The sequence below is a fragment of the Cheilinus undulatus genome, linkage group 12, assembly GCF_018320785.1.
Source record: "Cheilinus undulatus linkage group 12, ASM1832078v1, whole genome shotgun sequence".
Lineage (NCBI taxonomy): Eukaryota > Metazoa > Chordata > Actinopteri > Labriformes > Labridae > Cheilinus > Cheilinus undulatus.
In genome coordinates this window covers 30,295,466-30,315,884 of record NC_054876.1, presented here as the reverse complement: position 1 = coordinate 30,315,884, position 20,419 = coordinate 30,295,466, and the positions used below count along the sequence as shown (strand labels likewise).

Genomic DNA, 20,419 nt, shown 5'->3' with positions numbered 1-20,419 from the left:
CCTCACTTAAGTAGAAACTTTGGGTATCTATACTTTACTGGAGTAATTATTTTTCAGCAGACTTTTTACTTCTACTCCTTACATTTTCATGCAATTATCTGTACTTTCTACTCCTTACATTTTAAAAATAGCCTTGTTACTCCCATTTCATTTCAGCTTGTTTTCATTCCAGCTTGTCATCGTTCAAAAAAACACACACAAAAAAACAAAAAACCTATCCAGATTAATCGTGCCATCTGGATAGAGTGAATTTGATTGTGGTGCAATGAGAAGTATAAACATAATACCATTCCGACACTCTATTGGTTTGTACGCGACCCATCACACCTGCGCACATGACACAAATCACGTCACACTCCAGCAAGGAAATAGCAGACGTATGTAGCCTAGTATGAAGATGTCCATGGCAGAGACTCAAGAAAACTTCAGCGAAATGTCCCAATTAAGCACCAGCGAGGAGGTTGGGAGCCAGGAAGACCAATGCTTATAGGCAACTAGTCATCATATCTTCCACTCCATGAAACACGTTAATGCTCAATAGTACACATATATGGTTCTTATATGTATTTGCATCGTACTAAAATATGTTTATTTTCAATGGGCATAAATGCGGCTGAAACAGGTGCATCCCAAATTTTTCAACATTAACATTTTAATATAACAGTATAGTCATTATAGCCTTTAGAATAATGTTTTTTTGGGGAGGTGGGGTAGTGCACTATAGGCCCCTGTGGTGCAGCCTACGCTTTTGTCCTTAATGGCATTTGTTCCCCCTTACATTACTTTTTAGTTTTATACTTTAAGTAGTTTTGAAACCAGTACTTTTATACTTTTACTTAAGTAAAAAACCTGAGTTGATACTTCAACTTCTACAGAAGTATTTTAAAACCCTCACATCTATACTTCTACCTGAGTAATAAATGTGAATACTTTTGACACCTCTGGGCTACACACACAACAATAGGGGGTTGCACTGACGTCACGTAAGCGCGCGACACAGCTGCTCAGCTGCTCGGCTCCGGGCTGCAAAACATGGAAGTCTGCGCTGTGAGGAGTAGGCGAAAAGAGGAGGAAAACTGACTAATATCTGCTTAAATCAGGGATATTTGGACTCAACAGAGATCCAAACTGTTTCCTAGTCTGTGGATATTGGTATCTGGCCACAAATCAAGTTTCCTGACGTTTATCTGGACCTGATTTTAATTACATAAAGCAGAGCCCTAAGGCTCACATCAGCCTGGTCTATCTGTGATGGATGTGAAACTAAATTAATGCTTAAGTTTTGTGAATACAAAGCCTTACAACAGTTGGTTCTAATCTACTTCTTACTTTAGGTAACCTGTGAAAACATCACTCTGTGGTTGTTGAACGTTCTTGTAAAACTTCGGGCTGCAGAGTATTTTAAAATGAGATCAGCGCACCCAGGATATCTGTTTTATTCTAGTTTGATTTTAACACCAGCAAAACTTTTACCTTATTTTTAACGTGGCAATTTCTCACAGTACAGCTCTAAACTTTCATATTTTGTCGTACAAACTGTTATAGACTAGATATATTCACATATTAATGTACAGTTACGACGCAAAACGACTCTGTGCTCATATTCCATCAGCCGATGAGCTGTATTGACAGCGGTTTTGACATAATGAAGATGTAGTTATTTTTTCAAAAGCACTTTCAGCTGAAATAAAGCTGTTAAATTCTTAACCCCTAGTGATTTCTGTCACTCATCTTTTCTACAACTCAGCAGCTGGACCAGCAGACTCACGCTCTTAATTTGTGATTTGAAGTTGGTTTGTCACTTTTAGTTTGTTTTTCTGCTTGTTTGTCATGTTGTGGTTGATTCTCCTTTTCATTTGTCTTGAAGATTTTTAGTTATTGTACAGTGTCTTTGAGTTTTTTGAAAAGTGCTTTCAACATAAAATGTATCATTATTATTATTATTACTTCTTTGTTTTGAACCAATGTGCTCATACCAAATTTTACAGATGTTTATGCTTCTGTCAACACAGCCCTGATGAACCCGTTAGTCATAATGGATCAGCTGTTTTAAAACAGCATTTTTATGTAATACAGAGGCAAAAACATTTCAGTGACACTGGATCATCTTTGCAAGACACTTGATTTTGATTTTTTTTTGACAATTGTCTGTCTTTAGTACAAAATCACAGAAGCTTAAAACTGCCCAAAATAATGGCAAAGAAACACCTTTAAGGCTTTTAAAATGTCAAAAACTTACAAAGAGAGTGTTTTAGGTGTTTGTGCATATTAGAGTAGAGACTTATGAGCAGGATGAGAGCGCTACTGAAAGCCTCAAACTATCAGAGCTCCATTAGCTCTTAGGGCTGTTAAGGACACGTGGGAGCTTCTCCTGTTACATCCTCCATCCATAGGATCAATATCTAGTCTAGGGTTCTCTCTCCTGGGCCTCTAATGGCAGACAAGGCCGGAGCCAGGGGGTAATACTATACATGCTGACGAGCCTGGAGTGTGCAGGGCAGGAGAAGAAGAAGAGGGAGTGGTGAGAGGACGGGGCAGTGGGAAGAGGAGTGGAAGATGAAAGCAGTTGCCACTGTAGTTAAAAAGGACCAGAAAAGCAGAAATGTTGGGAGAGACGGCTGGAGATGAAACAGGGACAAGAGGGAAGAATGCACTGAGGCCACTGGAGCAGAGTTGAAGATAAGAAACGCAAGAGGAAAGAACTAAGGGGTTTCTCCAAGGAGAGGCAGCTGATATCCAGCTTAAGAGGAACTAATGGAAGACAAACTTTATAAAACTGAAACACACTGGACATCTACACCATCAGGAGAAAGTGGTGAGTGCCTCTGTCATCTTTTGAGTGTTTTCACAAAACTTAGAATAGTTTTTTGGATGCAGGCTGATTTCAGTTTAAATCCAGTTAAAATCAGTTCCCTAAGCATGAAAATTCTCCTTGTGGCTTTGATATTTATGGTGTGATGATGCCTATAAGTTGATATTGTATTACATCTGCAATGCGCTCATTATATAGTCAACCCTGCCTCACGGGGCAGATCAATAGCTCCACAGCTTCCTGTGTGCATCAGACCAAGCCACTTATGGGAAGTCTGGGGAAGGAGAGATGCATTTAGAGTGACTTTGGAGCGTAACAAATTGGGTATGGGTTTTTTCAGGCTTTGGCAGCACTTATCTTATGTGTGAGGACAGTAAAAAGACAGAGAATTGAGGGGCAGCATTTAGGGGAAGCGTTACTGAGTTGTCTGCTAAAGAGCTCACGTCAGTTTTTTGTACAAGATAACGCATTAGTTCTGCAATTCACAAAGTCCCTTTTTTAAAACTTTGTTTGAAGATGGAATTTGTGACAGTAAACTTTTTGCTTTTACCTGATGTTGCCACAAAAAAAGAAGAAAATCCCTGAGGTACAGTTTATTTTGGTCTAATATCTTGGCTTGTAGCAGCATAACAGTGGAAGGTAAACACAGAAATGATTCAGTCTGCATGCATAGCTGGCTAATTCAGCTGGTGAGAAATTAGAGAATTCCCATTTTGAACATATCCCCAATATGTTTACTTTTTGGATGAAAAGGTTACAACATCCTTGTGACATTTAAGTTCAAAGGCCTATTTTGATTGAAACAGCTGTGCCTCATAATGAATGGGTCAGCCCAGTTCTGCAGCAGACTGTTAGCATAATAGAGGTTGCCGAGTTTGTTGTTCTTGTTATAAGGCTGCAGGGTTAAAGATCATGAGTTGTAAACTAGGCTGTAGAAAAACACTAGAATTAATACATTTAAAGGAAGACTTACAGTAGACTATACACCTTTTTCTCAATCAGAGTGGATCTCCAATAATTAATTTGATGAAAAAGGGTACTCTTAAGCTGTGTTTCCACCAGGTGGTCCAGTTTGACTGAGTAAGGTTTGGTATCACACATTTTCCAGTCCTGAAAAATGAAGCCAATGCAGAGGTGCAAAAAATTGCAATACCGCAAGTGTCCACTTGAGGCTGGCTGCAGGAACACCATCTAGACACCTGTTAAACAGCCGGTTTTCACACTAGTAATAAACTGGTTTACAGCCTGGTTCAAAATACCAAACGTGTCTCATTGGCTAGTGTCTTATTGTGTTATTGTGCCCTTACTGTACGGGGGGGGGGGGGGGGATGGGCAGTGGGGGGTTTGTACCATGATCATTTGGATTATATTTAGGAAAAACCTCACTTTGTCCTGACTGGCACGTCTCATTTGATTGACAGATACCTCGACAGGCAGAGGCTATGTTTCTGTCAACCAGAATGCTAGCGAGCTAGCTGACAGGTAGTCGCGCTTAGTGGGCAGGCCATAAGGTTGATCCAAAGTTCGGTTGAGACTGCGATTTCAATATGGAAGCCTGTTTGAGCTGTTTGAAAGCTGTTTGAGTCCACCTATTGTAAGCAGATGGCTTACGTCATACAGGGTTTGTCCAATTCTTTCCACAGCCTATGGGTATCACTCAGCCTGGCTGAGCAGTTGTGTCACATGCTAAAAATGAGCTCACTGAGTGGAGCTCTCCCCTTTTTGGGATGGGTTGTAAGCTTGGGACTCCTACAGGAGGGTGCCAACAAAGTAGAACAGTATAGGTCAGTTATTTGGTACCCCTACCAACCTATGACAATGAATACACAAACAAACGCGTACCATACCAAACTGAACTGAACCAGTCACTAGAAATGAGCTATTGGGACGAGGAAAGTTGTGGCATTGGGAAAAATGACATTAGAATATATATCAGAGTATAAATATAAGGGGTTTCCTGTTTGCTAAAGCTCTACTTTTCCTAATATGTAATGTTGTCACTTAATGAGTCATTTTTCCTATGGCAGTACTCTTTTACAGTAACGAGCTACTTTTAAAAGTGACGCTGACCAACACCATGTTGAGGAGCAGGTACCAACCTGAGAACAGAGAAGCATAACCAGCTCCACCACAGATGTGCTTGACTTCATGCACACGAGACCTGTAGCACAGAAACACACAGCACAGTCAGGAGCCTCTCTTTCTTGATCCTCTGACACACACTCTCACTCACTCACACTCACAAACACACCAATGCGAGATACAAAAATATCATCAAAGAAGACACAGTAGTGTCAGTTGTTTCTGCTATTGTATAAAGCCATCATAGTGAAGTTTATAAAAAGCATGCCACAGAGAAGACAGGAACAAACAGCAGAGAGAAAAAGGAGGGAGGGGAGAGAAGGGGGGGAGGAGAGAGATATCAACATTGAGACAGTGGATCACGAAACAGGACGCCAGGAAGCGGGTGGGCAGAGGGGAGAGTGCATCACTTTTAGAACAATCTATAAGACTGGTAGTATTAACTTTAAAGTAATCTTAATAAAAAATTGACATTTCCTAGCTAGCTGTGTCAAAAAGGTGCAAAATACCAACTTCATACCTGCTTGACGAATGAGTGAAGCAGCCAGCTCAAAGACTCTGACTCACACAGTCACACATCCACTCGCTCACTCGCTCATTTTCAGCCACTCTCGCACTCACACGTCGCAGTGAGGGACAGTGAATGGGAAGACTCCACAGAGAGACGCCAGTTAGAAAAAAGGAGCCGTGTACAGCACCTGTACCTTCTATGAGCAGCTCCTGCCCATGGCTACCCAGCAGCGTCCTGGACAGGAACGGCGCAAAGTCCACAAAAATCTCCCTCAGCAGGGGGGCCACCTTCTCCAGGGCTCGTTCCAGCTTGGTGGTGATGCTGCGGTGGACAAAAAAAAAGAAAAGAAAAAAAAAAAGTGAGAGAAAGATGAAGAGATCAGGAGTGGAGATCAAACAGGCAACAAAGAGATGTGAACAGAAGAGAATGTGAGGATAAAAACTCAGGGAGGGGATATAAAGTAAATGAGCGAGAAAAGCATGCAGAGGGGGATTGAGGACAGGAGAGAAGAGCAGTGGACAAATGACATGAGACAGGACAGGAGATAAAGCAAGCTTAAGGTACTGAAGACAAATGAAATGAACACAAAAGACACAAAGACTTTTAAATAATTAAAGGGTATGCATGATGAGTTGCAGTGGGGGCACTATGCTCATGTTAGTACAGGTTAGTTCAGATCAGTGGTACCATGGTTTCAAGGCTAATTGTCGAGCTAAGATAGCGTTGTGTTGGGAGGTGTTTTAAGCTAAACCTGCAAAAAAGTTCCCTAATTAGAACTTCTTTTAAAACCATTACATTATTTTAACTCACTGCATTTTAACAAAATGCTCTGTATAGTTATTAGTGTGATAGTATGTGTAAAGGTGCATAGCCTGTGTAGAGTGAACTCATTTTTATGTTTTATTTTCAGTAAAGAAATTATAAGCAGGAAGAGTAAAATAAGGCGGCTTTATCTAAAGAGCCAAGATGGTACTGAGTTGCAATATCTGGCCCACTAAGAATGTGATTTTAGGCTCAGACCTTGGTCAGTACTGTTAACATTTTTTTGTTTAAAGCTGCTCAGAGCAGATCAGAGCATCATTTGCTAACTTTGAAGGTGAGAAAAAATGGAAGCACTCTGGTCTGATCTGGAGTTTGAGGTTAGAGCAAGAAGACAGCTCTGCCAAAAGCAAGCATGTCTGCTTTGAATACAACAGAAAATGAGCTACTGGCTTCAATGCAAATGCTCATATACAACCAAATGATTTTTACATCTTTGTTTATCTATTACTTTCTTTTTTAAAATCTTATTTCAAAATATATATAATATAAAAGCAACACAGAAAAATAGGCCTGCACTAATAGTAGTACTAAGACAAATATCTGCATGTAGAGCAGGCACATTGTACTTGTTGAGTGTCTTAGAATGAGAAGGGCGAACTTAGATAGTACACCTCATTTCAAGATACAATTATGTTAAATTCATTTGCCCTTTTTGCAGATAGCTTATATATAACTGGCAATTCAAGCTTATTTGTGGGTGATTTTACACCGTGAAATACTGGACTTCACTATCTGGACTTTTCTGATATTTTTGACAAGAAATCCAAAGTCACTTGCTTAATATTCAGTTTTAGCAGTGCTGCATAAAAAAGGCTTTTGAATTTGTTAGAAATATGATGTCTGTCCTTTGTCCCATGGCATTCTGGGATCATTTAGTGTAGCGAAGGGTGTGTGGTGGAGGTGGGGCAGAGAAGAAGGGAGGTTGGAGTGAGGGAGGGTCATGGGGGACAGGACGAGTATCTCCTTGCCTAAAACACTGTCCTGCATCTCGGGGAGCTGCCTGGAAGCCTGCCAGAGAGCTAAAAGACTTGAGCTCAGGGGGCGTCTGACCGCTGCGCAGCGCACACTGCGCCACCTCACAATAGGCACTGCAATACAAACCACATACACACACACATACAAACACACATGTACAGACACGCACACTGATTAAGAGACACGTGCACACGCACGCACACAGGCACGCTCCTCCCACTTACATGCGTGTGCACTCTTTTGAACATATTAAAACAAACTGTCTCTGTTTAAGGAGATAACACAGAAATGTAACAATAACAGCTGCTACAGTGTAAATGAAAACTTAATACTATTTCAGATTGTAATGATTTTTCCTAATTATAAACAGTCTAATAAGCCATCTTAGATTTTATTCCTATGAATGACGATAATAATGTATATTCTAGTCACAGACTACAGAAACACAGCTAAAAACATATTTATGACATTTTTATTTGCACAATTTCTCTGAAATCCTTTAGATTTTTCTGTATTTTTCATCTTTTCAGACTGTCATATTGTCGTTATTACATTAAAAAGAACTCTGCATGATCAAACAAATTCACAATATTGGATAGATATTTGTATCTCTAAATGGATAAAAAGACTTGCTATGAGATATCTGCATTTTAAGAAAGTATTTAATATAATTTCATTAACTCACCAGGACACCGCCATGTTTTGGTCTGCACTGGTCCTCTGCCTAAACTATTCATTAGTCGCCTGTCAGATCTCTATATTATGAACATGATCACACTGTTTGTGAGATGAAAATCATCAAGACATTACTCTTTGTGTCAATGAAAGTGAATGTAGTCACTGAGGCAAGAAGATGCAGGTGAAGCTGATATCATAGAGTCTGTATTGGTGCTTACAGAGAGAGAGTGAGAGAGAGAGAGAGAGAGAGAGAGAGACAGAGAGCCTGTGTAGCCATTGATGCTCAAACAGCTTTAAGTTCCTCTGTTTACACCTGGTCTCATCATCACCATATGTCAAAGTGATAAACTAAACACTTTCTTCTTTATATGCAAAGAAACGCAGAGCTCCATTCACCTTCAACAGCCTTTAAAAACAGGAAATAATGGCAACATACTGCGAACACAAGCAGTGAGTTTATTAAGCCGACCTTTACCACAGTTCCTTTTCTTTTTTTCTCAATGTATACAAAGATTCATGTTGCAAAACATTGTGTGAAGCATGTAAAAACAGCATTTAAAAGATGGACCAGGATATTTTGGCTAGATTCTTATACTGAAGACATGAAACAGATAACATGGAGCCTAAACAAAAACATTTTCTGAATCACAGCATCCAGAGATATTAACAGCAAGGAGTAACCTCACGAGTGTTCTTTATATACACAGAGACGCACAAAAAAAATGCTTGCTATCAATATCTCTGGATTAAGGTAGGCTCTCTGTCTCTCTTTCTCTCTCCAGGCACTGAAAAAGGCATTATACTATCAGCTCTGATGGCCATCTTTTTACCTCTATGACTATATTCACTTTGAGTTATGCTGAGAGTACTGTCTTCATGATTTTCATTTTACTAACAGTGCAATCATGTTCATAATTTAAGGAGTGGACTGCTGAAGCCCCATGACTTCACATTACCCAGTGACTAAAACATGGCGGCCTCCTGATGAGTATAACTTCATATTTTCTCAAAATGCAGATATTTCCTGAGTTTTTGTTCAATTTACATATTAGAGATACAAATATCTATCAATTGAAATGAACTTGTCTCATGTAGGGCTCCTTTTAAAAGACAGCTGCAATATCAGGGATGAAAGGCATCGTTAGATAGACAAGTGAGATGTGTAGGGGGTACATGTACATGCCAGCATAAAATATTTGCACAGATTAAGTAGTTTTACAAGCTTTCTGTTATTATCATTTGACTGATCAGTGGTGGGTTAACATTTATCAGCATATCACACATCAGTTCAGTATCTTATTATGGTTAAAGTTTTGTGACTTTTTATCCAAAACTGTCAATAAAAAGTTTGCTTTCTTTAAGGTTTGGATGATTATTTGACATTTTAAAGCATTATTCCCACAATCATTGCTTGTTTCTAAATCAAAAATCAGGTTTTTCTACATAAGCCTGAAGTTTTACCACTGAGTGTAACAAATGTTTAGTATCAGTACTGACTGTGACCTGCCGGTGAGAATTCTCCAGAAAGGACGTACATATAAGTGTACAATCGTAAAGGGAGCAGAATGATGTGGAAAAATGATGAGCAAGAAAAAGAGATGAATAAACAAAAAAGAAAAACATAAAAAAGGGAGAAAAGAAAAGGGAGAGGAAGCTAGATGGTTGAAGTGGGAGGGAGCTTTGCAGTGTTCAGAGTTCTGACCTCATATTCTCCATTGTGTCTTCTGGCATTGGAGCCACCGTCTGCACTGCCGGCAGATTCTTACTGGTGGCACCGTTGACAAACGATGAAGAGGAGGAGGAGGATGAGGAGGCCGAGTCTGCGGCACCTGGACAGGACAGAAAAGGGGATGAAAAATAAGACAAGTATAGCTAAGCCATAATCAGCATGCATGATAATAGTGAGAGATGCATTAATATCTGGATCAGAATGTGGCCAAATTCAATTAGGATAGAATTTCAGCGGACATGCTGCTGCTTGTCTTCTGGTAATGGCCTCCATTTGTGAAAACAGCTTTGCAATCAATATAGAGAATCAATTCCAGTGTCCATTATGCATGTATGCATGACAGGAAGACAGAGCCTGAATACAAATCTACTCTGGTACAGTGGAGCTGCTAGGACAGCTTTTTATCTTACATGCTAGGTTTACTCTTATTTAAGATTTTTCTCTTCCTTATAACCACATTTGGGTCAAAGATTTTCTCATATTTGCTTTCTCTTAAGCTTCTTTATTTTTAATGCCTAAGATTTCATGTTGTGATAAATACACAGTCCAAAACAGGAAAGTAGATTGTGTCAATTTTCTTTAAGCTACCTAATGAAGATTTGTGTCCAGCCTTTGAAATAAGCATTAACTAGTTCTGAAAAGGTCTGCTGGTAGTATTAGTTCAGTGTGTTTCTATTCCAGCTTGGTCTGTTATGCTGCTGTCTCCTTAAAGCCAGAACAAGACGTTTGTTGGTTTAATTTGTCATCTCACAGCTAAAACAGTTCTTTTTACTGCAAACTGAATCTCATCAGTTAAAGAAAATATGCATGGAGGCATGGTGGTCTGATAGTTTGTTTGAGAGCCATGTACAGAGGCAGTTGTTGTCTGTACATCTAGCTCCTTTTCTGTAAGCAATTTGCTACTCCTGTTTTCTTATTTCTGACTCTATCCAGGTCTCCCCAGTAACAGCATAAAACCCCCAAAAATAAACCCTACAAAAGCATATATGTTATTATATATTCAAGCACTAAGATTTAACAACTTAATTGACTAAATTGAAGACATTTGTGTTGTATGGTTCAGTTGGTGTATCTCTCACCTGTAGTGTTGATCATGCTTTTGGGTGTGGCTGTCGCTGCTGCAAAAATGTTGGGTGTGCTGCCGGGAGTGGCCGCTCCGCTGGTGGTGGGTGTTCCTACAGTGTTGACTGACAGGCTTCCAGGTGGAGGCTTCTTAACTGGAACCACAACACTCCTATAAAAAAACATGACACAAGTTACTAGACAAGGAAAAACAGAGAAACCAGCACAAACACTTACATTTTGAGTCAGTTACAGAAGAGATGCTTTAGTTGGCTGGTTAGTATTTTCACTTTTATGCTGAGGTAATAATGTCAAAGGCAAATTATAGAGGTTTATAAATGACAGATATTTTAACTGAATAGATTTTACTGGTTGTTACTTACACATTTTTCACTTTTTCAAAAGGAAAGAAGAAACAGCAAGCCAAGTTTTGTAATGGTGACTACACTGATGAAAGATCATTTCTCAAACTATCTTTGAACTGTGCTGAGCTTACAAGATCAGTTTGGTTAGTTATTAACAAAAACATTTACAGCAAAGAAACAAAACAAAACAAAACAAAACAAAAAACAAACAAAAAACTTCCAGCCAACCTCCAGAGAAAACCATACTGTTATTTCTCAGTCACTTGCAAAAAGAACATTATAAACATAGTGAAACGAAACTGAAGGTATCAATCTGCCAAATTAAAATCCAGTAAAAGCTTCTTAAAAGATACAGCGACTATGTACTACTGGTTTGAGTTCAAGGTTCATTCATCAACATGTGGAACAGCAAAATTAAAATCAGTTAATATAAATGAAATAAATGCATTACTACTAGCTCGTTAAATCAATTAAAAGAATACTCTAATTAAGCACAGGCTTTGAAACCATGCATACAGAATGCTATGGTATCAGGGGGGTGGTTTCTAACTGGGTAAGAAGCTATTTAAGTAACAGGAAACAGTCTGTAAAGATGGGTGATAGTTCTTCTTCCTGCTTGGACATTGCTTGTGGGGTCCCCCAGGGGTCAGTGTTGGGCCCTAAATTGTTTATATTGTATATTAATGGCATACGTAATGTATCAAAGGTTCTGAAGCTCATTTTGTTTGCTGATGATACAAATATGTTTTGTTCTGGACATAATTTACAGTCCTTAGTGGAGGAGATCACCTCAGAAATGAGGAAATTAAAAACATGGTTTGATAGTAACAAATTATCTTTAAACCTGAACAAAACAAAAATGATGCTATTTGGGAATGCCAAAGCCAATGATAATATTAATATTCAAATAGATGGTGTTTGTACTGAAAGACTTGATGAAAAAAAAGTTTCTTGGGGTTATAATCAATGAAAAACTCAACTGGAGATCTCACATTAAACATATACACTCCAAACTATCAAGAAACATTGCAGTTTTAAACAAAGCAAAACAAGTTCTGGATCAAAAATCATCACATATTCTTTAATATGTGATGCTGGGTGGGGATGCTGAGTAAGCATCCACACTATTGATTGTTCACTGGTTTCACCCTACATTAGCTACTGTGCAGAGGTCTGAGGAATAACTACAAAACTACAATACATCCACTAATTATACATCAAAAAAGAGCAATATGGATCACTCACAATGCTGGTTATTGTGATCACACCAACTTATTATTCCTACAGTCAAAAATACTAAAACTTTCTGATATTGTGGAAATTATGTTTAGGGCTAAAAATAGGAAATTACCAGAAAATAAACGGATTATGTTCTCTGAAAGAAAATGTAATTATAACTTAAGGGGACTATATAAATTTGAATCTGTTTGCTTGTGCACAGTGACGAAAAGTTTATATGTTTCTATTTGTGGGGTGACACTGTGGAATAGTCTGAGTGTGGATCTCAAGCAATGTTTAAATAAGGTACAAAGAGGTGATTTTCACAAAGTACAGGGATGAAGAGGGTCTTCCACAGACACTGGGAGTCTAATACTCACTTTTTTGTTTATTATGATGATGATAATAGTGGTAATAATTGTTGTTTTTACTACTATCACCAATCGTTCAATTTCCTTTTTTGTATGCTTATATTTAAATGTAAAGTTTATGATTGCTATGATAATATTGCAAGGATTAAATATTTAGTATTTCAGATTCAATATTTAGAAAAAACAATCCAGTTTGTACAGGTATGTGTATACAAGCACAAATTAGTATAAATATATATTTGATAAAGGAAATAAAATCTGTAATGAATTTATTATTTTTGAAATAGCACATTAGTGAATTATGGAGTAGGGGTGGGATTAAATAAGTGTTTACTTCCTCCCACTCCTTTTTGGATTTGTAAATCAAATTGTTACATGTGACATTTGCATTGCACTGTATTTAACTATTATTATATATTCTTTTATTTTGTCTATGAGCATTATTTTCTTTCTTTGTGTGACCACTTTGCACTCTGTTTTACATATTAAAAATAAATACCTATCAACTATTTCTATCTATCTAATATGAGAAGGACTGTATTACTGGTAGTTCTAATAATAATAGTAATTAAAAAATGAGAAAGAACAGGCTTCTGAATGGCATCACAAATTTTACAAGCTTGGAAGCAGCTACATACTTTTATATTAAAAGGTATAGAAAGACTGCAGATTAATAGAGGGATGATGCAAATGTAGTGTGTTTCTGTGTGTGTTGACCTTGCAAAGCAGATACGCCCGTTTCCGTGTTTCTTACTGGTGAATTCATCTTGCAAAGCTCCCATCTGAACTGTTTGGGCCCAGTTAGAAAGTGACAGGACCAATCAGTTTCGAGGGGCAGTACTTTCGGGCGTGGTGGAGTCGTGACGTAAGCAAGCAGCAACAAGAGGCCGGTACAGTTATGGCAGAAGAGATTAGCGTGGATGCTGCTAAAGCATCAGTTTTAGCAGAACTTTACGACATTTCTTTGTTAGAAGAAGAACAAAGAACAGCACTTGGTTGTTTTCTATTCAAAAACGACTAAAGTTGGGTACTGACATGTCTACAGTTGCCATGGTTTGCGTTATGCTGTTCTATATGGAGTTTATTCCTCGGTAGCGGCACAACGTCACGTGTTTTGTTTCTCTGATTTGACCGTAAAGATGTGACAGACAGAACGTTCATCCGAGTTTTTTTTTCAAAGACTCTGCTTTTTCCCAAACGCTGTCTATCAGTGGTTTTCCAGATGGATGTGTGAAACAAATCCCATCTGGTGTGCCAGGTTATGTGTGTGTCTCACTAGAGGCTGATGGGAACAGGAAGAGAAGAGACTGACAGCAAAATGCCCACTTATTAATTAATCTCAGATGTTCAGTACAAATCATTTTCAAATGGTTTGGCCATTATAATAAATGCATTTTGAAAGTATTTCCTATCTTTTTTCCATGTTTGGAGTGCCTGATTTCCTCTTTTAATGATGGACATTATTTCCCCGTTCTCCAAGAGCACCCAACTTTGTTTAACAATTCTTACACTTAAGTCATACTGAGCAGCCAGCCATCCTCATGTGAATATTAATTAAAAACAAGTAACCTGTTTGACAGCACTAATCACGCCTTAAAAAATCTATACATTGAGATCAGTAATATTTTTTATCATTAAGAACATTTTTAAAATAATATGAATAATAAATAAACATAAAAATAGTTGTATGTATTGGGGCCCGGTCTAAGCACTGCCATAAGTGTTTTTCTTAGTAATATTCTATCCAGCTTGCATGTGCCATACATTAGGAGGACATCCAAGATGACTACAAGAAAAGCCATCTATGTGTGATGCATGTTGAGTTCAATCAACGTATTGACTTCCAAAGACTCCCACACAGCAGGATCAGAAAAACTAAGTGATGCACTGAAGAAACAGGTGGGTCAGCACTCACTGGAAAGTCAATATGCAAACCGTTAGAAAAAGGGGCAGTTTTAACCTTGCAATAGATTCTTCTCTTATTTTTAGTTTGCTGAACTACTCTAATATTCAGCAACTAACTTATCAACCTATTAATCCAAACAAACTTCATCAACTACTTCTAAACCATGTTTCATTATCATAAGATGGTCTAAAAATAGATAATCTTTATATATTTATTGTATTCTTAGATTGTGTGTGTCACATCTTTAGGGCACACTGTACCTGATTTATATTTCTTTTCTGACACTGCATTATTGGTTGCATTACTTAGACTAGTGAAGGAAAGCACAAGATTAATGTTTGTCAGTGTTGTTAAAAGTCATCCATAGACCACTTTGTGACTGTCTAGTTACAAATCAATCGATTAATAAATCCATTGTTTTTCTGAAACTGATGCCCAGCCTTTTGACAAACAGCCATACACTAACATGAATCTTTAAAAGATCAGCACTGCCCAGAAAAATCAATCTATTGATGAATGTGCTGACTCTGATATCTTTGTCTGTTTTAGGTCAAACAGTTAGTGTCTGACCTGTCGAAGGAGTGGAACTGCATGGGCAGCATGGGGTGAGTCTTCAGCGCAGGATCCGGGTGATAGGGCGTCGGGCCGGACTCTTGTCCTAGGTCCCCGCCATCCACTGGCGCTGCCACCAGACTCTTCAGGATCTCCTGCAAATGAGAGAAAACAATACATGTAGTGAGTGCAGGACAGAGACTTTTTTTAAATTATTTTTCAGGCTTTTTGCCTCCACTGAGAAAGGACAGCTGAAGAGAGAGAAGACACACAGGGAAAGTGGAGGAAAACATGCACCAGACAGAGCCAAGACCTGGAACCAATTCTGCAACCAGTGCATTGAGTACTACAGAAAGGAGAACGTGAACCAAGACTTGAACTCTTTTCCATAAAGCTATGCATAAAAAAGATGTGGCTTCATCATCAAAACGTGTGAAAATGCTGAAAGATGCAGCAACGTCAGTGATACAAGGTAAAAGAAAATGTATGAGCCATATTTTCTTACTTCTAGGATCCGTAACACATCTGATTTATAGTTCCTGTCATATTTGTCTTTTTTTTTTCAATCATGTGTGGTTAAAATGAAGAACACAGTCTCAACAGGGAATCCTAGATAAATCAGGTGATATCAGGGGGCTCACCTTAACGTTGATGCCTTTGTTTGTTTGGCTGATGCTGGAGATGGATGAGGGCGGGGCTTGGCTGGAGTTGGGATTTGATCCGGGATTGTGGGGTGAATCCAGAAGGCTTTCCTGTGACCTCCTGACATCAGACGACAGACTACACAAAAGATCTGTGCCGCCTCCTCCTCCACCACCTCCTCCTCCTCCTCCCCCTCCTCCCATGTCTCTGTCTCTGTCCGTCTCTCTCCCCACAAGGCCGAGACCCAGCCCCAGACCCATCTCTGATCCATTCAGAGATCCGGCCACATGGCCCTCCTCTCCGATGCCTGAGTCTGTGTGAGGGAGACCAGCCCGGGGGGAGTCGTCCACTGGAGTGGGGGTCTGTTTGTCACGGTCGGAGAAGGCTGAGGAGGGGTGTTCTGGGAGAAATAAAGAATGAAATGTGATATAATAACACATTTTCTTTCTGTAAAATGCAGTTAGATCATTACTCAACCTATTGTCCGCTTTCAACACATCAATCTCGGCGGCTTCATCTCCTGTGTATGCTTTTGTTTCTCTGTCAAGTAATACCTGTCTTTCTTCCTGCATTTCCTTTTATTCCCTTAACTGTCTCATATTCTTGGCAGAGGTTTTGTTGTTTGCCTGCAGACTGCAATCACTCTACCAACGCTACAATGATGACTCATCACAGCCACATCTAACACTATCGTCTATCCAGGATATTGCAGTGAAAGAAATACACAACACTCACCTGTGCTGGTAGGGGAGTTGATCTCATGTCGAATGCTTCTCCCTGATAGGCTGGTGGACCTGCCAATCTCCCTCTGGGGTTCCAAAATGTCCCGGTACTTAGACACCATGAGGACGGAGATAAAGTAGACGACTGCCAGCGCCAGAAACTGAGCCTGCTTACTGTCATCCTGAAGCACAAACACACACATAGACATATTTATTCATAAAGACAAAAACAACACCTCTATAGCTATACAGGTGTTTTTTTACTCGCACTTTCCCTCCCCATACCTGCATACTGTATAAAACAAAAAATAAACAAAGACATGCTTACCACATCTCTAAAAACAACAGCTCGAAGACGATTGATGTCGACATCCTGCAGGAGTCTGTCTGGGTCCTGCTAAATATGGAAGACAGAGTGTTTGATGAGCTGTGTCATACTTTTGAATATTTCTCTTTCAGATTTGGAGTATTAAGTGCAGGATCTGTGGCTACTTGTGTTTTTACATGTGTGAGGGTGGTACCTTGCTGGTGGTGGAGGCACTGTGGAGGCTGTCCTGTGACTTGCTGCTGGTTAAGGAGGACTTGCAGCTTCGATCTCTCTGTCTCTGCCGGCACTCCAGACAGTTCCTCACAGCTACACAGCAAACTGATGGAGACAGAGAGGGTGGGACAAAAATTGTAAGTATTAGAATATGGAGCTGTTAAAGCAGTCGCTTTCTTTAAATCCCTAAAGTGGGCATAAATCATGCAGCAACATCTGGAAAAGGGTTGCAGTTCAGAAGTTAAAAAAAAAACACTAGCAGCTATCTTGAAAAGACAATGAATCCCCATTAACATCCACGCTAAAACGTCCATTAAAAAAAAAAAAAAAGAAAGAAAAAACATCTTGAGGGTGCCGATTTGGCTGAGGTGGGGATGGAGTCTGAGTTTCTAGACATAAATGAAACATGAGTATAATTTACTTTGAGAACCGAGAATGACCAATCATGCAACAAGTTACTTAAAGTTCTGAGCTCTGGGAGCGAAAGCTGGATAGACAGCACTCGGTGAGCAACCTGCTAAGTCTGAAATATAGATACCATAGCTCTTCTGGTGTTCTTTTCAAAGTAAACTCTTGAGTTAGCCGTGTCTTCACATAATGCTTTTATTCTGAAGTTGCTTGAGAAACAGTTATCTAGTGAATGAAGTTTCTGGTAGGATGACTGAGCTCTTTCTTGGAGTCTCTGTTAAACTTCCCAAGTGCTTCATAATAATAATAATCACCTCATATTCATAAGAATCGGAACATTGTTGGCATTTTTTAAGCCAAAAACAATTCACGGTAGTCTCATTCTCCTCAGATTTAAACAAATACCACAGTTTCTGTTGTAAAAGTAGCGAAAACATCACAGATGAGCTGCAGTAATCAGACACAGGATACTAGTATTTCCCATATGCACAGTTATGAATAACCAGGTTTCTCTGTTTACATGTAAACACAGTATCCTTAATATGATCATTATGATATTACATATAACCAGAATACTCAAGTCCATGTAAACACCATCAATTTTAATTGTTACAAGGACAAAACCCTAAGAAAATAGGTCTACATATGTTTATCGTACCAAAAGACATTTGCAAAAACTATCTACAGGAAGTTTCGCTATGATTTTAGTTCACATATGCCAATCTAAATCTAACAACCTCAGAGCAGATAAAGCCTTGTGCCCCCTGAGATCTTGATCTTTATTTGTGATTCCATCAGGGCTTTAAGTCCATGGATGTTCATGTAAATCAGGAATCCTGTCACAAGCAGGTTACAGGAAGACAAAGTATATAATTTACAGATAAATGTCAAGGATCTAAAATTTATCAAACCAAAAGTAATAGTTACATTTTTTATGAAAACCTGAATTTGTAGTTTTAATCAAATTTTTGAGTGATTTATACCATTTTAATTACATTTGGATGTAATGAAGGAAATGTGTCAGTGGACTGACACAGTCTCAACAATCTATGATATTAAATTGTAATTTTATCAAATGTCTGTGTAGGTGCTCAGTCATCTCCTTGCTGATGTTGTCCCATCAATGTGTAGGCAGTGTTAACTGACAAAAACTCATGTGATCCTTTAACAACCAGCTTTATCATGCATGAATCTTTGCTGTTGAAAAGTAAAAAAAAAACATCTGCTGCTTGCTTTAAAGCACTTTATCTGACACCCACTAATAATCAGTCTTGCTGCTGATGGTTGTGTTTGCTTTTGAAGGTCACGCAGAAAGGACGCACTTACATCAGTCCTTTTTACAACCTGCTAAAAATCATCACAGGAGCTCTTATTTTGGTTTTTAACTATTTGACAATGAAGAACCAATTTTTAGAAGACCTTTATGCAGTGTTGTGATTGTTGCTCTTCCCTCCACATCAAAAGGGCCAACCACTAAGTTTATAGAAAGTCACAAGTTTAATACATGAAAGTAGCACACACCAAGGCGAAGGCATTGCCTCATCAGCCCTCCTGACGACATGTTTTTCTCTGCTTCGATTTCGCTGAAATTAAGGGAGCTGGCAAAAACCAGCACGTCCACCATAGCCATGAGGCGGGATAGGAAGGTGACTGCTGTCTCCGAAGACATTCCCTGCGTCGCCTCGATGTTTTCCAACTCCGTCTGAGAATGGGAGGGAGAAACACAGACAAGCATGCTGGTTATTCAGTGAGGATGTTCACACGATGAACTGTCACTAGGGTGTTTCAATTATGTATTATCTTGTTTTATTTTTCATCAGTAGGACTTAATCATTTGCAGGTAGGTTGTAAACTTGACTACAACAAACAAATATGGCTGATTTTTTACCAGCAAACAGGAAAAGCATCCTTGATCATCATGCTGTTTGAGTGAAAACATACTTATATGATGAAATCTGGCAACATGAAGTGTTCTGCACAACATACAAGAAGTACAGCCCGATGACACAGGTAATGATAACAGTGTGACAGCAACAGTAGCAATGTGAGATATTAGCAGTAACAGTAGCAGTGCAGAGATGGATAATGCTAGCCTAGAAATACAATCCCTTATGTCCAGAGTTTATAATCAGCAGATTTTCATTAAAAATAAATCTCAAGGCAGCATATCAGGGGTTAAAACTTGCAATCAGACCAAGTGGGTGGTTTTGTGTGTGTCTGCTTCAGTGAGCAGAGAGTGCAGGGCTGTGGAGAGTTGACAAAGTGCAAGCATCTGGACGCCTGTCAGAGCGTGTGAGCACGGACATTTGGGGGAAAAACAGACACACAAGGTGAGGACAGAAGGGCACAGGTTGGTGCTCTTAGCTCTTCTGGTGATGGTGGGAGTCTAAGGCTCTTTACCCACCTCTCCCCCTGCGCCTCCTCCCCCAGGAACGGGGGTGACCTCCTCTCCCTTTGACCCTCTCTGGGGTCCGGCTCCTCCTGCCTTCTTTAGTGTTGATACAAATGGGACAAGCTTAGCAGATTCTACTGTGATTTACTTCACTGTAATTTCTCTTTATTATTGATCCACCTTATGGCCTTTTAGTCTTCTCTACCCCTCCCTTTATTTGTATACTATCCTAACAATGTTAAAATAGTATACATAGAGTATCAAGTTCAATATATCCAGGTCTTATAACTTAAAGATCTAGATACACTGGGGCAAAAAATCTATACAAACCCACAAAAGATACAAACAGTAAAAGGGGGAGTATTGATTAGAAGCAGGAGCACAACAAATAGAAACACTATGGATGCCAGACAAGCAAGGTCTAGTGTCAGTCACAATGGTAAATAAAACCGAAACAAATAATTAGTAGAAGAGAAAGAGAGAAAGAAACTGCAACTTACACTGTTGGCACTACTCTTAGAACTCTGCACATGCAATAAAAACAGACAAAACAGACAAAAAAGACAAGAAAATACACAAAACACAGAGAGGAAAAGAAAAGAAAAGAATGACAATTAAAGGAAATAGATTA

At 39.1% G+C, this 20,419-nt stretch overlaps 1 protein-coding gene across 9 annotated transcripts in view; it reads right to left on the bottom strand.

The window, feature by feature from the left end:
* The window catches only part of nbeaa (neurobeachin a), a 164,433-nt gene that overhangs the window by 26,070 nt on the left and 117,944 nt on the right, over positions 1 to 20,419 (bottom strand). For 2 of the 9 annotated variants that reach the window (XM_041801759.1, XM_041801760.1), the window contains exons 26-38: positions 20,289 to 20,312; positions 19,801 to 19,884; positions 18,918 to 19,098; positions 16,969 to 17,093; positions 16,776 to 16,844; positions 16,461 to 16,629; positions 15,725 to 16,125; positions 15,102 to 15,238; positions 10,689 to 10,843; positions 9,583 to 9,709; positions 7,196 to 7,315; positions 5,599 to 5,726; positions 4,912 to 4,973 (exon numbers count right to left, since the gene is read on the bottom strand). In XM_041801759.1, coding sequence (XP_041657693.1) covers positions 4,912 to 4,973; positions 5,599 to 5,726; positions 7,196 to 7,315; positions 9,583 to 9,709; positions 10,689 to 10,843; positions 15,102 to 15,238; positions 15,725 to 16,125; positions 16,461 to 16,629; positions 16,776 to 16,844; positions 16,969 to 17,093; positions 18,918 to 19,098; positions 19,801 to 19,884; positions 20,289 to 20,312 — 1,782 coding nt within the window. Of the gene's footprint in view, positions 1 to 4,911; positions 4,974 to 5,592; positions 5,727 to 7,195; positions 7,316 to 9,582; positions 9,710 to 10,688; positions 10,844 to 15,101; positions 15,239 to 15,724; positions 16,126 to 16,460; positions 16,630 to 16,775; positions 16,845 to 16,968; positions 17,094 to 18,917; positions 19,099 to 19,800; positions 19,885 to 20,288; positions 20,313 to 20,419 lie in introns of all 9 variants that reach the window. The other 7 variants (XM_041801763.1, XM_041801765.1, XM_041801764.1 and 4 more) reach the window with 5 other exon arrangements.